This window comes from Macaca nemestrina, chromosome 6, assembly GCF_043159975.1.
Source record: "Macaca nemestrina isolate mMacNem1 chromosome 6, mMacNem.hap1, whole genome shotgun sequence".
In the NCBI taxonomy this organism is placed as follows: domain Eukaryota; kingdom Metazoa; phylum Chordata; class Mammalia; order Primates; family Cercopithecidae; genus Macaca; species Macaca nemestrina.
Genome location: NC_092130.1, coordinates 57,603,487 through 57,625,944, shown reverse-complemented (window position 1 = coordinate 57,625,944; position 22,458 = coordinate 57,603,487). Strand labels below are relative to the sequence as shown.

Here is a 22,458-nt window from a genome sequence, read left to right as displayed (position 1 = left end):
TGATACTGGTAATTTACATCTTCTGTCTGTTTGTTTATGTATTTTGATTTGGTAGAGGTTTGATATCCTCTTAGGATCTTTTCAAACAATTAACTGTTGCTTTCATTGATTTTTTTCCCCCTATTGTTTCTGTTGTGAATTTCATTGATTTCTGTTCTTTGTTTTCTTTCTTCTGCTTGCTTTGTGTTTTAATTTGCTCTTCTAATTTTTTTTATTAATTTTTTTTTTTTTTTGTAGAGACGGAGCGTCATGCTATGTTGCCCAGGCTGCTCTCAAACTTCTGGCCCCAAGTGAGCCACTTATCTTGGCCTCCTAAAATGCTGGAATTATAAGTGTGAGCCACTGCACCGAGCCTGGTTTTTTAGTTTCTTATTAAAGTAGAAGTTTGGATCATTGTCTTGAGACTTTTTTCCCTACTCTTGCTGTTTAGCTATGTATTTCCCTCTAAGCACAACTTTGGCTACATTCCACAAATTTTGATACTGTGTTTTTGCTTTCATTCAGTTTAAAAATAATTTCTAGTTTCCCTTGTGACCTCTTATTTGACCTGTGAGTTATTTAGAAGTATATTATTTAATTTCCAAAATGTGAGGATTTTCCAGATAGCTATTACTGATTTCTGGTTTCATTTGGTGATGGTAAGAGAATGTTTTATGCTTTTCATTTTTTTAAGTTGTTAAAGTTTGCCTTATGGCCCCAGAACATGTTCTATTATGATAAATGTTCTGTCTGTACTTTTGAAAAGAGTATGTAGTCTGTTTTGTTGGGTGGAGTGTCCTATAAATGTTAGGTCAAGTTGGTTGATACTTTTCTGTCTTTCCCTGTTACCTATTTACTTGTTTTATCAATTACTGAGAGAAGAGTGTCGAAGTCTCCAAGTGTAATTGTATATTTTTAATTTTTATTTCTTGTTTTAGTTCACTTAGTTTTTCCTTTATGTATTTTGAAGCTCTTTTGTTACATAGATGCTTAGGATTGTTTTGTCTTCTTGGTAAATTGACCCTTTTATCATGTAATGTCCCTTTTTGTTGATGATAATATTTCTTATTCTGAAGTTTACACACTCTGATGTTTAGCACAACAGCTTTCTTGTAGATCGTCTGCATGACATATCTTTTTTATTGTTTTACTTTTAACTTATTTAATATGTCTTTAAAGCAGGTTTTTTTTAGGCAACATATGTGTAGTTATTTTTATATCCAGTCTAGCCATCTGTGTACCTAATGGGTATGTTTAGGCTATTTATTTAATTATTGATGTGGCTAGATTAGATCTACTGTTTTATTTGCTTACTGTTTTTCTCCTCAGTTTTTTCCTTTTCTCCTTTCTTGTGTATTACTTTATGTTTATTATTATTTCATTTTATCTACTGGATATTTGTTTAATATCATTATATTTAAATATATATTTTGGTGGTCGCCCTGCAGCTTAAAATATACATACCTGAGTTAGTAGTATACTTCATGTAAAATGCTAAGCTTTACAACCACATAGTTCATTTACCTTCCCTCCTTTATGCTTGTAAGTCATTGCTGCCCACACCAATAGCATAGTTTTGCAGTTGGCGCCATCCTCAGGAAAAGTCAAGACAGAATACAGGAGAAAATGGCAAAACGGATCCTTGTAAGGATGGGCTATTTTTTGCATTTTGGCTCCCTCCTTAGTCTGCCTGCTATTTTTTTACTTTTATATTGTTGCTTTTTGTATTCTATCCAGAATTTTTAGTGTCAGTCTGTGGGGGAGGGAGGCTTTAGTGGTCCTTGTTGATCTTGTTTGGAATCCAAAGTGCCACTTTTTAATTGAAGAGATACTAGCAAAAAAATCTTAAATTTTTTTATCCTGCTACTACCAGGTGATGGTGTGGGGGAATAAAGGAATATTCATTTATTAAGAATACAGATGTCTACTCAGTTGTATATCTTGGACAACTGTAGTTCTGATCATGCAGAACCTGTGCCACAGGCAGAGAAGCCATCAGTATTCTTTTCCACCATCACTTTCTCATTTGGCAGTCACTCTCCATATTCCTTTCCATCCATTAGAAAGCAGCTCTTTTCCTATTCAGTAGGAACCTGAAGAGGCATGGAGAGGCAGAACAAAGATAAGTAGGTTTTTACAACCTTTAAAGAGTGACAGCTCCCTTGGCTGGGTGTGGTGGCTCACGCCTGTAATCCTAGCACTTTGGGAGGTCAAAGCAGGTGGATCACTTGAGGTCAGGAGTTTGAGATCAGCCTAGCCAACATGGTGAAACCCCGTCTCTACAAAAAATACAAAAATTAACTAGGCATGGTGGTGCGCGCCTGTAGTTCCAGCTATTTGGGAGGCTGAGGTAGGAGAATTGCTTGAACCTGAGAGGCAGAGGTTGCAGTGAGCCAAGATTGCATGACTGCACACCAGCCTGGGGGACGGAGCAAGACTGTCTCAAAAAAAAAAAAGAAAGAAAAAGAGTGACAGCTCCCTGGCAGTTGAGCAGGGCACTCCAAGCTACTGATTGTTGGACACTCGAAGGAAGTAGATTCCTCATAGTCCCTCCATAGTGATAGGACTGCTCCCCGGTAGCCTCTACTTGAGTTGCCCACTGCCCACATCATTCCCATTGTGCAGTCTGCTCTTGGGCTCTGGACTATGAGGTGAAAAGGTTGTTCTTGTTATATAAACATGTTTGTTTTTCTTTCTTTGTTTCTGGTGTCAAAACTATGAGTACCCAAGGTATTAGCAATATGAGCATTCAGTTATGATAAGAATACATCATACATTGTGAATAGTTTACATGTATTGTAGCTGTATTGTATGTGTATTGTAATCTTTACTTCAACGGTCGTGTCTATTTTAACTTAAGAGGAAAAATAATCTGCTTTATTTATTCAGATATTTGCCATTTTTGTTGCTTTTCCTTTACCCAAGGTTTGCTCTTGTAATTTTTCTTTTTAGCATAAAGAATTTCCTTCAGCATTAGTTTTTGAGCAGATCTGTTGGTGATGAATATTCTTAATTTGTACTTCATCTGAAAACTTTATTTCACCTTCAGTCCTGAAGGATGTTTTCACTGCTTATAGGTTTCTGGGTCAATAAATCTTTCAACACTTTGAAAGTATTCTTCCACTGCGTTGCAGCCTTTGTGAATTCTGATGAGAAATCCACAGTTGTTTGAATTGGTATTCCCCTGTGAAAATATGTTGTTTTTCTCCAGCTGCTTATATTTTTTCCCCTATAGCTTCTGTTTTCAGCAGTTTGAATCTAACGTGTGTAGGCATAGTATTCTTTGATTTTAGCCTCATTGAGGTTTGCTGAGCTTCTTGAATATGTACATTTATATCTTTCACCAAATTCGGGAAATTTCAGCTGCTGTTTCTTTAAGTACTTCTGCAACAATCTTTCATCCTTCCTTCTGGAACATTTTGGTATTTTCCCATAGGTCTTTGAGGCTTTGTTCGTTTTTTCAACTTCTTTTCTCAGGAGAAGTTATCTTTGTTATTCAGATTGGATATTTTCTATAGATTTATTTTCAATTGCACTAACTTTGCTCTGTCAATAACAATAACAACCCATTATTCTCTTCAGTAACAGCTCATTCTGTTATTGCACTTATGTGAACTTTTTGTTTTAGGTAATTTTTTTTTTTCCAGTTCTAACATTTTCTTTTCTTTTCTTTTCTTTTTGGTAGCAGCTTTCTTTTTTTGCAGCAGCTTCTGTTTCTTTGCTGATAGCTGTCATTTCATTCACTTCAGATATGTTTACCTTTACTTCATACAGTATAGTTAGAAATGCTTTTAAAAGTTTTAAAAATAATACATTCAACATCTGGGTTATTTCTAGGTTGACATCTGTTGATTGTCTTTTTCTCTTAAGATTTGGTCACATTTTTTGGACTCTTTATGACAAATAATTTTGGACTATATCTTTTTTTTTTTTTTTTTTTTTGAGATGGAGTCTGGCTCTGTCGCCCAGGCTGGAGTGCAGTGGCCGGATCTCAGCTCACTGCAAGCTCCGCCTCCCGGGTTTACGCCATTCTCCTGCCTCAGCCTCCCGAGTAGCTGGGACTACAGGCGCCCGCCACCTCACCCGGCTAGTTTATTTTTTTGTGTTTTTTAGTAGAGACGGGGTTTCACTGTGTTAGCCAGGATGGTCTCGATCTCCTGACCTCGTGATCCACCCGTCTCGGCCTCCCAAAGTGCTGGGATTACAGGCTTGAGCCACCGCGCCCGGCCTGGACTATATCTTAAACATCCAAAATGTTATATTGTGTAGACTCTGCATCCTGTTATAATCCTTTGGAGACTATTGGGATTTTTTGCTTATTTTTTTGTTTTGTCAGGCAATCAACTTGCTTAGGTTCAGATTACAAATTCTGTTTTGCCTTCTGTGGGCAGTGGTTCTAATCTCAGTTCAGTTTTCAAAGCTTTTGCTTCTTCGGGTCTGTCTCATGCAGGCATCACTCAGGTCTTAATCTGGGACTTTGACAGTGACCCAAGTATCAATTGAGTTTTCCAGTCTGTGAGAATTGCTGTGCTGTTTGGCTACACGTGTGCTGCTCAGGGTTGACCCTGAGATTTGCACACATTCAGTCTCAGAATTAGGGGATCCCCTTCTCTAGGTTTTTCTCTGGGATTTTCCCCACATTCTTCAGTTTACAAGACTGCCCCCCACCCCTGCCCCCTCCCCCCCCCACACATACAAAAATTAGCGGGATGTGGTGGTGCATGCCTGTAATCCCAGCTACTCAGGAGGCTGAGGCAGGAGAATCGCTTGAACCTGAGAGGTGGAGGTGGAGGTGGAGGTGGAGGTGGTGGTTGCAGTGAGCCAAGATTGCATCATTGCACTCTAGCCTGGGCAATAGAGTGAGACTCTGTCTCAAAAAAAAAAAAAAAAAAAAAAGGGCACAAGAATAGTCATTAGCTTATATGAAATATAAATGTCTTGAGAAGTCACATTTTCAGTTTGATGCGATAGAAATTTTAGAATAATTGGTCTTAATTCAACTAGTAGTAAATTTTCCTCTTATAGTAAAGCAGTGCTTTGAACTTCTTGGACATGCAGCATGTTTTCAGGATCTGTTGAGTCACGTGGAATTTTGGTGTTTGGGTATATCTGCCTCCACCAGGATAAAAAACAAACATATCAATAACAAAAACAAAATTAGGGATTTTTGAAAATCAAGGGACATGATATGGTTTTGGTTCTGCTGTATATGACTGTGTAAAATATTAAATTTGGTTTTTGTTAATTATAACTTAGTATGACAAACTAGTACCTCTAAAAAGGATGACTAGAAAAGGTTTTCTGGCCAGGGGCGTTGGCACACACCTGCAATCCCAGCCCTTTGAGAGGCTGAGGTGGGAGGATCACTTGAGCTCAGGAGTTCAAGCTGGGCAACGTGGTGAAACCCCATCTCTACAAACAAACAAAAAACAAAAATTAACCAGGTTTGGTGATGTACACTTTTAGTCCCAGCTCCCCTGGAGGCTGAGGTGGAAGGATCGTTTGAGCCTGGGAGGTCAAGGCTGCAGTGAACCAAGCTCACATCACTACACTCCAGCCTGGGCCATAGAGTGAGACCCTTTCTCAAAAATAGAAAGAAAAAAAGGTTTTCTTTTTTAAATCTTAAGTGACTTTTTGTTAAGAAAGATGATGAGTTAAAAGTGTGTTATTAGTTCATTCTTACTCTCAGAGGAGGAAATATAAATAGCTGTTCTTGTTCTTTCCTCCATTCTTACCAAGAGAATGTTCTATTTCTGTAGTACATGGTGACAGAGTTATAACAGGTAAACATGCCAATCCTTTACCTATTATTGTTCTTTTGTAACAGTCAAGTCCATCATCTCCAGAACCAGCTAGTCTTCCTGCAGAAGATATTAGTGCAAACTCCAATGGCCCAAAACCCACAGAAGTTGGATTAGATGATGACAGAGAAGATCTTTTTGCAGGTAATTGTCATGTCTTTATTTTTTAATAATGGTCAATTGCAGTATATTTTCTATTAGATAGAAAATATCTAAAACAAAACTGAAATTCTGTGTAAAGTGTTAGTGGCAGCTCTTGTAACAACTTAGAAGGATGGGGAATTTCCAGTCACATCACTGTATGAAAAATGTGCACTGTCACAGAGAAGCAAAAATGTGGTTCTTTCTGGCTGTAAGCATTTGAGAATAAATTATATATTATAATTTGATTGGGGCAGTACTTAGATGCAAAAGACTAATGATTGTGATACTCATACTTTGGGAAATAGCAATGATTGTACTTTTTTGCTGCTTACAAGTTGTCACAAAGCAAAATTAAACTATGGATTTAAAAATTATTCTATATTTATGTTTGAAAGCTGTTTTAATAAATTGCTGTGCCATTTACCATCTGTTCTATTTGACCCACTTTTAGGTGAATAAATTGATGCTTAAGGGATTTGTTTTTGATACAGGGGCAGGATTTGGTGTAGTTCATCCTAACTTAAGAAAAAAGGACTCTTTTTAACAATTATCTGCTTTAAAATTAAAATTAATGTTTTAATATTAAAAAGCAACATCTTCCTTAAAATTAATGACACAAAAATGAAAATGGTAAATTTTATTTTATGTGTTTAATAGCCTAATTTACCTAAACTGGCTTTCATTGAGTTAAAACTTAATATGAATGGATTCTTTTGTGGCTCATAAGCTTGGGATTTTCACACTAAACATTTTAACTCAAGATTGGGACTTCACACTAATCTGTGAGATGTGCCTCCCTCAAACTTTGCTATAGTATTGGCACATTACCCATCTCACATGAAAAAGGAAAAAGAAAAAAAGATAAAAAATGAATAATTATGTTCTCAACTTTCATAGTGGTTCAATATTCAAACCATTCTGTGTTTTTGTACAAACATGCTTGAAGATACAATCCTCCATCACAAAAATCCATATAATTTACACCTTGATTCAGTCCATGAGAAGTTGTCACTGCAGATGAATTCACATATTTTATTGTGTCACAAAATTAAAAGTATGATACCACACACCATCATGTTCTCTCTTTAAAATTTTAAGCCACCTAACAACTTAGAGTTAAAATCACAATTAACCAAAGTTGTAATATTACAGTATTTGTTATTATGTCCTTTCGTGGACTTTTTTCCAGGCAATCTTTCAAAGTTGTTTCATGGTATTTGTATCTTATGCTAAAATATGACACAAGTTCTTTCTCTACTTATCAAGTACTAATCTAGAATTCTGTGTATTCTTTTAATAGTATAGGGTCATACAAAGAGGTTTTAAATTATTCATTTTCTTAAAGATTCCTTCACCCAATAATCTCAGATTTCTATGTAGATGAGCATGTTTAAACCTTACTGTAACAACAGAACTGTGTCTGTGTGTGTTTGTGTACATGTGAGGTTTTTTTTTTTCTTGACAGTATGCACAACTGATCAAAGAGTTAGCCAAGTGAGCACTATACAGTGATATTTGCCCACTTAGCTTGGTTAGAATAAAAATTGAAAACAATTTTTAGGTAGGTTCTCACTCTGTCACCTAAGCTGGAGTGTGTAGTGGTGCCATCATAGCTCACAGCAGCTTCGAACTCCTGGGCACAAACAATTCTCCCACCCTTGCTTCTCAAGTAGCTAAGTCTACAGACATGTGCCACCATACCTGGATAATTTATTCATGTTTTGTAGAGATAGGATCTTGCTGTGTTGCCCAGGCTGGTCTTGAACTCCTGGCCTCAAACAGTCCTCCCACCTGGGCCTCCCAAATTATTGGGATTACAGGGGTGAGCCACTGAGCCCAGCCAGAAAAATCTTTATAGTGTTTTATTCTACCTAGCAGTCTATACTAAATTCTGTGAATCAAATATGGTGAATATCAGTGTTTGTTTTAAAAAAAGAGAGAGATGGTAACTAAAGAACAATAAACATAGTCATCTGTCTCCTTTGTTAACCTAAAAATAGAAACCTTTTCTATGCTTTAGCTTTCATCTTAAACTCAGCTGTATTTCATAATGACATCATTAAGTGACTGAAGACCTAATCTGATGATTTTTGTATGAATGAATGAATAGTACACTTGGTTCTTATTTATAATACATTTTAACAGGTGTAGCATTCCTCCTTCTATGGAGGAGTATGGTTCTAGGAAACTGTAATAGGAAGCAGCATATGTTACTGGGATGGTGAAAACTATTGTTCAGTAATGAGAAAACTATACTTGATTTGTTCCTCCTATACCAAAGGAAAGAATATAGATATTGCTGTAGTGACATTGACATAATCTGTTTATACATGTCTCAAAGCATGTCTCCAAGGAACATTTAATCTTTATAGTTAGCACCTATGAAGCATCTTCCTGAACCTTTAGGTCTGCTTTAAATTAAACCTTGTGAATTTGTAATATATTGGTTTAATTAAGCTAAAAGGTGTCATGAAGAAAATTTAAGACAGATTATATATTAGTATGTTGAATCTAAATCCTACAGTTTTTGAATGAAGCAGCCTGTTAGTGTAAATAACACAAAACTCAGTATCAGTAAAGTAAAATGTTATTAAAAAGTTTAAATGACTTCATCTATACTGATTTCTCAGTAAAGTTACTATCTCTCACAATATTTTGCCTGTGAGTCTGTTGCCAAATAGCAGTGTCTCTTTCAGATTCTGGGGTTTTTGTTTTCTTTGGTGCTTGCTGTTTTGCTTATTGTTGTAAAGATCTCACACTTGTAGCTTTGATATACTGCTTTTTTACTTTATCGTATTACTCATTGGTTTCATTTCTTTTTTTTTTTTTTTTTGAGACGGAGTCTTGCTCTGTCGCCCAGGCTGGAGTGCAGTGGCGCCGATCTCGGCTCACTGCAAGCTCCGCCTCCCGGGTTCACGCCATTCTCCTGCCTCAGCCTCCCGAGTAGCTGGGACTACAGGCGCCCACAACCGCGCCCGGCTAATTTTTTGTATTTTTAGTAGAGACGGGGTTTCACCGTGGTCTCGATCTCCCGACATTGTGATCCGCCCGCCTCGGCCTCCCAAAGTGTTGGGATTACAGGCGTGAGCCACCGCGCCCGGCCTGGTTTCATTTCTTTACAAAAAGAGTAATAAATACCATTAATCATCACAGCCTAAAGTTGCATATAAGCTTTTATTTTGTTTTGGTAGGCTTATCTATATCCTGTTTCAACATCTATAGTCCATTTTCCTTCTTCTGGTTACGGTAGTTTGAAAGATTTTTAGTTATTGATCATTTTCGCTTTTAATATGAAAAAGAGATCATTTATACTAAGTAAGGATCTCATCAATATGAGATAACCAGTAAACATAGCTTGATAAAATGTTGACATGTATAACCTTATTTCAGGTAAATATGCTATTACTGCTATACCTTGAGGTATTAAGATTAAAATGGTTCACTGACTATCATTACCACCATCTTGAACCTCTAAGAATCTAAGAACCTCAGGTTAGAAACCACTGGCCTGGTCCTGTGTTTTCCTTGAGGTCCTGCCTTCCTTTCCTAGTATCAATTCTACAAACCAGCAAAGTTGTGGTTTACATTATGGCCATCAATTGTAATTTTCCCTTTCCTGGCTCTGCTTTTTGCATATGCTATTATTCCATTTTCATTGAATTCTTCCTTCATTTTTTCTCTACCCATTTCAGTCTTCTCAGATCCATTTTGTAAACTGTTCTTGATTTTTGTCTCCTGTCTCAACTCAAATTGCAGTGTTTGTTCTATAGCTTATGTAGCAATTACATGTCTTATAACATTCTTTTCATTGTTTGCCTGGCTATTATTTAAGTCTTTTATTATTATTTAACATCCCACATGCTTATGTCTTGTTTTCCCCAACTAGATTATAAACTCTCTGAGGGCAGGTATGATATTTTACATTTTTGTGTGTTTTTCCGTTGCACTTAGCACAATGTTATGTAGCCTGTAGACATTCAGTATTGATTTGGTTTGATTTTTTAAAAATTATTAGTATTAGATTTTTCAAGTGAGTGGGCATTTTAGTTTAAGACCTAAACACCTATTTGTTTTGTATCATATTTGTGTATCCAATTAATATCCAGTAATCTTTAGCAATTAATTGCTTTAGATTACTAACTTTGTAGCTTTTCCTAACCAGTTTTTAATCCAAGTTAAAATAGTTGTGGGCAGACTTCCACCATAAAATTTGTGTTTATATGTATAAAATAATCATAATATTAGTGTAAATAAATATTTGAAAGGTAAGTTACCGCAAGTGTAAGATGTTACAAATCCAAACACAAATGTGGAATCATCTACATCATTGCTTTTCTTTCAGCCTTATCCCTACCACTAGTATAATTAAGCTAACTTAATAGGATTCTTTCTAAAACCAACAAAGTTACAGTTGATTTTAAAGTTGTGGTAAATAACTAAGGAAGGATGCATAAAATTCCTTTGTCACAATTATTTTTAAATGATATTATTTTTTATTTGTGGGTAATATAAAAATATTTTTTATAATCCATTAACTGCTATGTAGAATATTGGGGGTTTGCTTGCCAGTGTTCTTAACTAACTTGTTTAATCTATGTCTAGAAGCCACAGAAGAAGTTTCTTTGGACAGCCCTGAAAGGGAACCTATCCTATCCTCGGAACCTTCTCCTGCAGTCACACCTGTCACTCCTACGACACTAATTGCTCCTAGAATTGAATCAAAGAGTATGTCTGCTCCCGTGATCTTTGATAGATCCAGGGAAGAGGTACAGGAAAATGTATTCTAAATTAATATGTAAATATATATCTTTTTTTCCCCACCCAACATCACTCTGCTGTTAGTCATTTCTAATCAAAGCCTTTCAGACATTTTGGGAAAAGAATTTTGGACTAAATAAGTTATGGGATCTGGCTTCCATCTCCCCCACTCTACCCAGTGACCTGGGTGTATCATTTACCTTGTTAAGTGAAGGAGTTTGTGATTTCTGATTTTATGATAATAGCGTGTGTTTCCCTGGGTTTCTCTGTTGGTCAGATGATATATAAAAGTGCTTTGAAAACTGTTAATCACAATAAAGTGGTATTTTGTGTAAATTTATTTGATAAAATTTGTAATAAATACTATTAATACTTAAAGGTTGCTATTGAAAAAGAAGGGAGGATGTATATCAGTTAAAGAACATTCTCATGATTTGGCAGTAATTTCTGACAAGGTGAATTTGGAAAAGAAAAATGAGGTTATTTCAATGGCAAAATTATATATTTAAAAGTCATTTATGGAAATAATGTCATTAAAATGACCATGATCAAATAACCACATACAAAAATATGAATAATCTCGCAAACATAATATTAAGGGAAATAAGACATAAAAGAACACTGATGTAGTTCTAATATATGAACTTTAAAAACAGGTAAAACTAAGGTACAGTGTTAGATGTCAGGGTAGTGGTTATTTTGGCAGGTAAAGAATGGGTTGTAACTGGAGGGGAAGCATTAGAGGGCCTCCTGAGCTGTAGTGATGATGCTTATTTATGATCTAGGTTCTGGTTACAAAGATGTGTTCACTTTGTGAAGACTTATTGAACTGTACACTTAAAATTTATATAGTCTAATGTAATGATTTTTTAAAGTTTTACTTTAAAAATATCTGTACAAGAAGACGACCTTGAAATAAAACAATTATGGTTCAAAACACTTTTCATTTAGATACTGTTAGACTATTAATAATTGCCTCGAAAAATTTGCAAAGTTGAATAATCTCTGAACTTTGTGCTTGAGAATAACAAAGCTTTCCTGCAGAGCTAATGTTTGAATTGCTTATTTTTTTTTTTTTTTGAGACAGAGTCTCGCTGTGTCGCCCAGGCTGGAGTGCAGTGGCCGGATCTCAGCTCACTGCAAGCTCTGCCTCCCGGGTTTTTACGCCATTCTCCTGCCTCAGCCTCCCGAGTAGCCGGGACTACAGGCGCCCGCCACCTCGCCCGGCTAGTTTTTTGTATTTTTTAGTAGAGACGGGGTTTCACCGTGTTAGCCAGGATGGTCTGAATTGCTTATTTTTAATGGCATTTACAAGGGCTTCTCTGAAGTCTCGACATAGGGTTATCATTTTTCCCACTTACTGCTTTTTCATTGAGGTTTATAATGCTTTCCTTGGCCTCCAGAAGAACATGTGTTTATTAGATAATTCGAGAAATCTTGATACTAAAGTTGCTTTTCAGTATAATCACTTCTGCTGGTATGTAAGGTTCTACTGATAAAAGTAATGAGTACCTACCTCCTTGATATTAAGGGGTAGAGACAGAACTTTGAAAAATGCTAGTATTAAAATTAATTAAAGAGGTAATTTTTTAATAATCTGAATCTCAAGATTCAGTATATAGAACAAAAAAATCCCACAATATTTGTACAAAAAGACTAAAACATTTTTTTCTGCATCTGAGGAATTAACACGAGATTTTGGGCTGGGCGCAGTGGTTCACACCTGTAATCCCAGCACTTTGGGAGGCCGAGGTGGTCAGATCACCTGAGGTCAGCAGTTCGAAACCAGCCTGGCCAACATGGTGAAACCCTGTCTCTACTAAAAATACAAAAATCACCTGGGTGTGGTGGCAGACACCTGTAATCCCAGCTACTTGAGAGGCCGAGGCATGAGAATTGCTTGAACCCAGCAGGCAGAGGTTGCAGTGAGCTGAGATTGAGCCACTGCACTCCCACCTGGGCAACAGAGTGAGACTCTGTCTTTAAAAAAAAAGAAAAACTTGTTACTTCTCCAGATGGTCTTTATCGTGTCTCTCTGTGTGTGTGTGTGTGTGTGTGTGTGTGTGTATTTTGTTTGTGAAGTCAGGAAATGTGAAAGTTTTAATTGTTTTTCAAAAGTGAAGTGCTGGGTGGCTAAATTATTTGTTTTGACAGTGACTCTTACAGAAAATAGATGATAAAAATTAGTGTCATGACAATAATTTAAATTATAATTTTTAATGCCAAAAAATAAATTATACTTTCTAGATTGAAGAAGAAGCAAATGGGGATATTTTTGACATAGAAATTGGTGTATCAGATCCAGAGAAAGTTGGTGAGTCAATATTTATGATATTTTGTATTTGCTTTTTATTAGTTTGTTGGTTTAGTATTGTTTTTCTTCATCAGTATAGTATTAAATGAGTTTTATTTTTATGCACGTGATTTTAATAGTAGTGTTTGACTTTTTTTGTAGGTGATGGCATGAATGCCTATATGGCATATAGAGTAACAACAAAGGTGAGCTTTTTGTGCTTTTAAAAAAACTATTGAGCCCTCATTATGTGTAGTATGAGGATATGGCTATGATTGAGGTAGAAGTGATCCCTGTCTTTATAAAGGGTACCACCTAATAAAGATTGCCAAGAAATAGGTACAATGAGTTGTGAGTGGTTTGATATGTAGTGTTCAGTGAGAGTATGCAGGATGGGACCTAATTCAGACCTCAAGATGCCTAAGCCAAGACATAGGTGTGGAAAATGATGGGGAGGAGTAAGGGAAGAAGAAGAATGCTTGTTCCAGGTGAGGAATTTGCTTGTGCAAAAGCCAAAAGTCAGGAAAGCATTGTGCTTTCTAGAATCTCTTAGAAGTGATGCATGATTGAATTGTTTAGCAGTAAGACTTCGTGTATTATGAGCAGCCACATTTTAAGGAGTTTAGCTTCATCCTAAGTATAATGGAGAGCCATTAAAGAAGTTCAGAGAAGAGTGGCACAATTAGGTTTTTGTTTTAGAAATATTTCTTTGGCCTCAGTATGAATTGGGAGGGTCAAAGTAGAGGTCAGGATTTCCAGTTAAAGGGACACTGCAATGATTAAAGGATTGTATACCTTCAAATCTTAAAAGAGAATGTCTGTCACAGCAATTCTAGCTGTGAGCAGTAATACTTTATACTAAGAAAATGGTTCTGGAGATGAGTGAAGTAAGTGTCTTTTTGAGTTACCTAGGAGGTAGAATTGACAGGACTTGGATGTAAGTGATGAGGAAGGAGAGGGATGCCTAGGTTATTGACTAGAGGGACTTTGCAGCTGTGAGAGTAATCCATGCAGAAAGGCAACAGGGGCAGGAACACGGTGAGGATGGGGATGACAGTTGTTAATTAATTGGGTAAATATTCATTAAACACCTACCATGGTGTCAAACTTTGTTGCAAGCACTGGGGTAGAGTAGTAAACAATACAGACAAGGGCGGCATCTTATAGAACTTATGTTCCAGCAGGGGGAAATAGGGTAAGTTTGAAGTGCCAGTGAGATTTAAGTAGAGGGGTATTTGGATATATTGGACTGAAGCTTTGAAAGATACCTGGGCCAGATGTAAAGATTTAAGAATTGTTAGCATACATAGAGTGAATAAGATCAGTTAAGATAGAATAATGCAAATACTTTTTTGTCCTATTAAGGTTCTGTAAAATCTATGGTTTAGGTTTTTTTTAGTTAGAAACCTATATACCACATTAGTTAGATACTCTGCATTGTTTTTCAAAGTAGATATATGTGTGTGTTCACAATTATGTATAACATTAACTTGTGGAATAATTGCTTACTATTCAAACTTTGAAATGCCTCTTCTTCACTTGTAGACATCTCTTTCCATGTTCAGTAAGAGTGAATTTTCAGTGAAAAGAAGATTCAGTGACTTTCTTGGTTTGCACAGCAAATTAGCAAGCAAGTATTTACATGTTGGTTATATTGTGCCACCAGCTCCAGAAAAGAGTATAGTAGGTAAGCACAAATTTTTCAAAAATTAATTTTTGTTACTGTTACTAGTTCAGTTTTAACTGTATAGATTTGTGGATTTCTTAATCATTCACTGTCAACATTTTATAATGCATAGAGATAACTGAATTTAAATATTTCATTTATACTAATCATGCATGGATTGAAGAATGTATTGGTAATAGTTTTATTTTCTAACACTTGAGGATTTTTGTTTATGTAATACAATAATGTTAAATATTGGGTTGAGGCCAGGTGTGGTGGCTCACACCTGTAATCCCAGCACTTAGGGAGGCCAAGGTGGGAAGATCACTTGAGGTTAGGAGTTCGAGACCAGCCTGGCCAACATGGTGAAACCCCTGTCTCTAGTAAAATACAAAAATTAGCCAGGCATGGTGGCACGTGCCTGTAATTCCAGCTAATTGGTGGGCAGAGGCAGGAGAATCACTTGAACTCAGAAGGCGGAGGTTGCAGTGAGCTGAGATCACGCCTGGGCAACAGAGTGAGACTCAGTCTCAAAAAAAAATTGGGGTTGAAATTCACCAAGTTAAAAGCAGTTGGAAACCCTAACCTTTTAGGGTCATTAGATTACCATTTTACTGAGTCACAATCAGAGAATACTTATTCTTAATATGTTAACATTTTTCTAAGGGATGGAGGTGTTAGACCCTCAGCTATACACTAGCCTTGGCTCATATAAGAGCTGTTTAAACTCATCTTAGTTCATTTCGTACCTCAATTTAGAGTTTAAAAACACTTCTACTTTTTTTTGGGGAGGTGGGGGATGGAGTCTCACTCTGTCATCCAGGCTGAGTGCAGTGGTGCGATCTTGGCTCACTGCAACCTTGGCTTCCTGGGTTCAAGTGATTCCCCTGCCCCAGCCTCCCGAGTAGCTGGGACTACAGGCACACACCACCACACCTGGCTAATGTTTTTTGTATCTTTAGTGTAGACGGGGTTTCACCATATTGGCCTGGCTGATCTTGAATTCCTGACCTTGTGATCCATTTGCCTTGACCTCCCAAAGTGCTGGGATTACAGGCGTGAGCCACTGTACCTGGCCACATTTGTATTTCTATAAGCAATAAAGACTTAGTTAAGAAACTGCAGAAAATTACAAAAGAGGAGGAAACCTCCATAGGCCCACCATTAACAGACATCTGTCATCTCAAAATTTTGTAGTATTTTATTCAATGCTTTTTCAGTCATACGTTTTTATTTACCTTTTTCTTTTTTTTCCCTCTAAAGTAATTATCTTCTCTGTATTGTTCACAGTTTTAGTACATGTGCTACCGAAGTGAGCACTACCATTACTTTTCTTTATACTTAGATTAATCTGAAAGTGTTTTTTTTTTTTTTTTTTTTGAGACAGAGTCTCGCTTTGCTGCCCAGGCTGGAGTGCAGTGGTGTGATCTTGGCTTGGTCATGGTGGCTCACGCCTGTAATCCCAGCACTTTGGGAGGCCAAGACAGGTGGATCACCTGAGGTCAGGAGTTCGAGACCAGCCTGGCCAACACAGTGAAATCCTGTCTCTACAAAAATACAAAAATTAGCTGGGCATGGTGGCTCCTGCCTGTAAATCCCAGCTACTCTGGAGGCTGAGGTGGGAGAATCACTTGAACCAGGGAGGCGGAGGTTGCAGTGAGCCAAGATTGCTCCATTGCACTCTAGGCTGGGCAACTGAGTGAGACTCCGTCTCAAAAAAAAAGAATTTTGCTGATGTTTTTTTCCCCCCAAGCTGGTCTCAAACTCCTGGCCCCAAGCAGTCCTCCTGTCTGGCCTCCCAAAGTGGTGGGATTACAGACCGGAGCCACCATGCTCAGCCAAAATTTACTGATTTTTAAATTATTGTTTTTACTTTTTTAAACATTAGGTTTATAAAGCAATGTTATTAGTACCTGTTATGGTTTCAAAACCTAACGTATTTAGATGAATTTGTGATATTCTTTTTTTTTTTTTTTTTGGAGACGGAGTCTCGCTCTGTTGCCCAGGCTGGAGTGCAGTGGCTGGATCTCAATTCACTGCAAGCTCCGCCAATCGGGTTTACACCATTCTCCTGCCTCAGCCTCCCGAGTAGCTGGGACTACAGGCGCCCGCCGCCTTGCCCGGCTAGTTTTTTATATTTTTTAGTAGAGACGGGGTTTCACCGTGTTAGCCAGGATGGTCTCGATCTCCTGACCTCGTGATCCGCCCGTCTCGGCCTCCCAAAGTGCTGGGATTACAGGCTTGAGCCACCGCGCCCGGCCTCTTTTTTTTTTTTTTAATTCAAAAATTGAGTTTAGTGGTTCTTTAACTTTTTGATCTTTCAAGACCCCTTTGTATTCTTAAAATTTGTTCAGGACCCTAAGGAACTTTTGTTTATGTGGGCTATATTTATGGACATTTCCTTTGAAAACATTTAAAAATTTTTATTTATTGTTTTAAAAATAACAATAAACTCATCATATGTGAAACATTTGTGAAATAAATTCTGCAAGACAAATTTAATAAGGGTGGCTTACTTTTTTTTCTTCTACATTTTTGCAAATCTCTAATTTCTGGCTTAATAGAGGATAATTGTATTCTTATATCTGCTTCTGCACTCAATTTGTTTTGAAATAACACATCATATTACCTTTGTGAAACTACACTGAACACTCATGAAATAATGAGAGTAAAAAAATCCAAATAATAGTTTAGTATTATGAAAATAGACTTTGTACCCACCCACCTGTCCCCCTTAAGGGTCTCTGAAACCCTCCAGGTATTCTGAACTGTATTTTAGAACTGCTAATCTTTAATAATCTTATTTCTTTTTTTTTTTTTTTTTTTTTTTTTTTTTGAGACGGAGTCTCGCGCTGTGTCACCCAGGCTGGAGTGTAGTGGCGCGATCTCGGCTCACTGCAAGCTCCGCCTCCCAGGTTCACGCCATTTTCCTGCCTCAGCCTCCGAGTAGCTGGGACTACAGGCGCCCGCCACCACGCCCGGCTAGTTTTTTTTTGTATTTTTAGTAGAGACGGGGTTTCACCATGTTAGCCAGGGTGGTCTCGATCTCCTGACCTCGTGATCCACCCGCCTCGGCCTCCCAAAGTGCTGGGATTACAGGCTTGAGCCACCGCGCCCGGCCAATAATCTTATTTCTTCTACTTTAGAACTGCTAATAATTTAATAATCGTATTTCTTCTACTCTAAACTATTGTGGTATTTTTGGCATCCTGTTATCTCTGTAGAGAACTTAAGTTTTATTTATCATAGTTTTTTTTATTAATGTCTTTTTTTGACTTCATTATGCAACATTTTTACATACCAAAAGAGGTAAAACAACATATTATTTTATCTCATTTTGGTAGCTGTATATGCTTAGTTAATCTTTATATGTTGACAAAAAAATTTTAAAAACTAAATTTTCATGCCTAAGGTCATTATGTTTCCAACTGCTTTTCTGCCTTAATAATCTTCAGTGTTCCATGAATTATTACAGTATGATAAATACCACATGTAAATTCAAAGTAGAAGTTAGAAACTAAATCCTAAGAGCATCCTTTTCTGTTACTGATTCTGACTGGCTCCAGATGTTAATAGGGGACAGTGACACAGATATATTTATGTTATCCATGTATCTGACCAGCCTAGCCTATTATAGCAGTGGTCCTGGCCAGGTGCAGTGGCTCATGCCTGTAATTCCAGCACTTTGGGTGGCTGAGGCGGGTGAATCACAAGGTCAGGAGATCGAGACCATCCTGCCTAACACGGTGAAACCCCTGTCTCTACTAAAAATGCAAAAAATAAAAATAAAAGTAGCCAGACGTGGTGGCATGCACCGGTAGTCCCAGCTACTCGGGAGGCTGAGGCAGGAGAATGACTCGAACCTGGGAGGCAGAGTTTGCAGTGAACCAAGATTGCGCCTCTGCTCTCTAGCCTGGGCGACAGAGTGAGACTCCGTCTCAAAAAAAAAAAAAAAGAAAAAAAGGCAGTGGTTCCCAACCTTTTTGGCACCAGGAACAGGTTTCATGGAAGACAATTTTCCACGGATGGGGTTGGGGTGGGGCATGGTTTCAGGATGAAACTGTTCCACCTCAGATCATCGGCACTAGATTCTCATGAGGAGCACACAACCTAGATCCCTTGCATGCTCAATTCATAGGGTTCACACTCCTTTGAGAATCCAATGCCACTGCGGATGTGACAGGAAGCAGAGCTCATCTCCTGCTGTGTGGCCCACTTCCTAACAGGCCATGGACCAGTACTGGTGCATGACCTAAGGTTGGGGACCCCTGGATTAAAGCGTAGGAATAACTAACATTCACTGAATGCTTACTGTGCTGATGTACTGTGGTAAGTACTTCATGTACATTCTATCAGTTGATCCTCTCAGCAACTTTATGAGGTTAACTTATTGTCTTTATTTTACAGGCAAGGAAACAAAGGTTAGTCAAGGTTAGGTAACATGGTCCAAGTCAGTGACAGAGCTGAGCTTTGAATGTAGGCTTTCTAACTCCGGACCCTCTATTCTTAATCATGATTCTATTCTGCATCCTAATTTCAATATGGTTATTTCACCACAATTATAGTTTGCTTGAATTTTTTACCTAAAATAGAAAACTTTCCAATTTTTAAAAATAACATAATGCTTGTGTTATTGTAGAATCATCTAAAATACATTTAAGCCTGGTCAACATAGTAAGACCCCTATTTCTACAAAAAAAAAAAATTGAAAAATTAGCTGGTCATGGTGATGTGCACCTGTGGTCCTAGCTACTCAGGAGGCAGGCAAGAGAATCATTTGAGCCCAGGAGTTTGAGGCTGCAGTAAACGACAATCAAGCCACTGCACTCCAGCCTGGGTATCAGAGCAAGAATACAATTTATTTTATTCTTGTAGTAGCTGGGACTACAGGTTTGCCACCATGCCCAGCTGATTTTTTCTTTTCTTTTTTTTGGTAGATAGGATCTCACTGTGTTGCCCAGGCTACTCTCAAATTCCTGGGCTTAAACAATCCCCCCTCTACAGGGATGGTTCGATCCCGAAGTGTTGAAATTACAGACATGAGTCACCACACCCAACTGAAATACATTTAACGTGGATTAAGTTGTTTAAAACTTCTTTTTTTTTCTTTTTCTTTGAGACGGAGTCTCGCTCTTGTTGCCCAGGCTGGAGTGCAGTGGCGCTCTCTTGGCTCACTGCAAGCTCTGTCTCCCGGGTTCACGCTATTCTCCTGCCTCAGCCTCCTGAGTAGCTGGGACTACTTCTTTTCTAATAGTTTAAATGGAATAGTGTTCTTAAGCCAATGAAGGTCCTACCAAAGTAGTAAGTTATGTGCTAATGAAGACTCTTCTCCCTTCAGTGGCAGTTATAAAGCTTCCCAGCAAAGAGAAGTTGCCTGCCAGCACGCCCAGCTAATTTTTTGTATTTTTAGTAGAGACGGGGTTTTGCCGTGTTAGCCAGGATGGTCTCGATATCCTGACCTCATGATCCGCCAGCCTTGGCTTCCCAAAGTGCTGGGATTACAGGCATGAGCCACAGCGCCTGGCCTGTTTAAAATTTTACACACACACACACACACACACACACACACACACACACACACAGTCTCCACCATTCCAAAAAGGATTTCAGGCAACTACATGTAATACAGTTTATATATAGAGAAATTGCCAGGAAAAAAATAAATGTAGTCAAATAGTAATATGAAGCCAAGCAAAACAATTTCTTCGAAGTATGGTAAAGTCTTGAACAATTATTAAAGGTGGGTGACAAATTGATCTTTGAACTTCTAATTACATAGCTGGTGGTTTTCAAGTAACTTACACTTAGAGCAGGGGGCGTGGAAAAAGTCATAACTTCTCTTTGCTGGGAAGCTTTATAACTGCCACTGAAGGGAGAAGAGTCTTCATTAGCACATAACTTACTACTTTGGTAGGACCTTCATTGGCTTAAGAACGCTATTCCATTTAAACTATTAGAAAAGAACAACAAAGTTGAAAAGTATTAAAAGTTAACTGGTTAAGGTAGGTTGTTTGGGATTGTATTTATTTATTTATTTATTGGTCACAATGTCCCTTAACGATTACCTCTAAAAAGTAGAATGGATAGAAGGTCTTTAACTTCAGTGAAGAACAACCTAGTGGTGAGATTTTTTTTCAGGGAAATACAGTTTGTGAAACAATTCACATCCCATATCCGGTAGTTCAGTCAGAGGTAGCTTTAGGTGTCTTAAGTTTTCCTTTTCAAGCCATTGCATTCCATTGGAATTTTAAACAAAACATTAATAGGTGATTAATAATGACTGTGCCAAACTGAAGATGTACCAAACTGAAGAATTGTATGGTTTTACATAATCCATTTTTAAAAGACTTTATTGGAATATAATTTACATACCATATAATTCATCCATTTAAAGTGTCTAGGTCGGGTGTGGTAGCACATGCCTGTAATCCTAGCACTTTGGGAAGCTGAGGCAGTTGGATTGCTTGAGCCCAGGAGTTTGAGACCAGCCTGGGCAACATAGCAAAACCTTGTCTCTACAGAAAATTAGCTGGGTATGGTGGTGCGTGCTGGTGGTCCCAGCTACTCAGGATTGCTTTAGCCTGGAATATAGAGAGGCTGCAGTGAACTGTGATCATGCCACTGCACTCCAGCCTAGGTGACAGAATGAGACTGTGTTTCGAAAAAGAAAAAAAAAGGGTATCCAATTCACTGGCTTTTAATATATTAAGAGTTGTGCATACATTACCACAGTCAATTTTAGAATATTTTTATTACCCCAAAATGGAATCTGGGATCCCTTAGCCATCATCCCCTAATGTCCTTATTCTCCCCAGCCCTAGGCAGGCACTAATTTACTTTCTTTTTCTAAATATTTACCTACTCTGGACATTTCTTGTAGAGGGGGTCATGCAGTAGATGATTTTTTTGTGTGTGTGACAAATTCCTTCCACTTAGAGTCATATTTTCAAGGTTCTTTCATGGTATAGCATATATTCAATACTTTGTTTCCACAGAATACATTTTTGAAAGGAAAAAGAACAGGAAAATAAAAGAGAAAAATCTGCAGTCTAAAATTAAATTTCCCATACAGAAATAATTAACATGACTTATTTTTTAAATCTGAAGTTATAAATGACTCTGTGAAAGAGCTTTTTCTTTCAACCATTATAAAACTAGCTATGATAAGTAAACAAGAACATGCTCTTATAATCTGCAGGAGAGAAAACAACAAATTCATGGATTACATTTATTTTTGTCATCCCAAAGTAAAGAATTTTAATTATTGCTCATGATAAATGAAAATGTTAATTGAGCTTAAATTTATTCATTTGAAATTCCATTATGCATATTGGGTTAGAAACACCTTTTAATTTACCAGGAGTATAAAATACAACAGATAAAGGTTCTTTTTGATATAAGCTTTTCTGTAAACAAAAGCAGAACGGATCAGAAAACTATAAACATTTTATCTGTTCTCTCATGTGTTAAGTATTTACCAAGTAAATATGTTAACATATGAGATTTAATTCCTCAAAACGTTTTTGCTGTTTAAGTAAGATACCAGTTACAAGTTTAGGGCTGTTAAGTTCAAATTTTGAGTGTGTTTTAAATTATGAAGAAATGATTGTAAAAGACTTTCACAGCAATATAAAGTAATCATGAATCTCATTCAACTTCTTCAAAGGGATGACCAAGGTCAAAGTGGGTAAAGAAGACTCATCATCCACTGAGTTTGTAGAAAAACGGAGAGCAGCTCTTGAAAGGTAATTCTAGACAGCTATATTTTATTACTCTCATGTTTGTACTTTAAATGTAATTCCATTATATGGCACAAT

General features: G+C 37.3%; 1 protein-coding gene and 1 pseudogene across 1 annotated transcript in view; both read left to right on the top strand.

Annotated features, from left to right (window-relative positions):
- The window catches only part of LOC105463140 (sorting nexin 2), a 54,257-nt gene that overhangs the window by 8,199 nt on the left and 23,600 nt on the right, over positions 1-22,458 (top strand). The window contains exons 2-7 of the mRNA XM_011710094.3: positions 5,807-5,924; positions 10,527-10,690; positions 12,930-12,996; positions 13,138-13,181; positions 14,521-14,662; positions 22,308-22,386. Coding sequence (XP_011708396.3) covers positions 5,807-5,924; positions 10,527-10,690; positions 12,930-12,996; positions 13,138-13,181; positions 14,521-14,662; positions 22,308-22,386 — 614 coding nt within the window. The remainder of the gene's footprint in view (positions 1-5,806; positions 5,925-10,526; positions 10,691-12,929; positions 12,997-13,137; positions 13,182-14,520; positions 14,663-22,307; positions 22,387-22,458) is intronic.
- LOC112423387 (small nucleolar RNA U13) lies at positions 6,632-6,762 on the top strand (annotated as a pseudogene).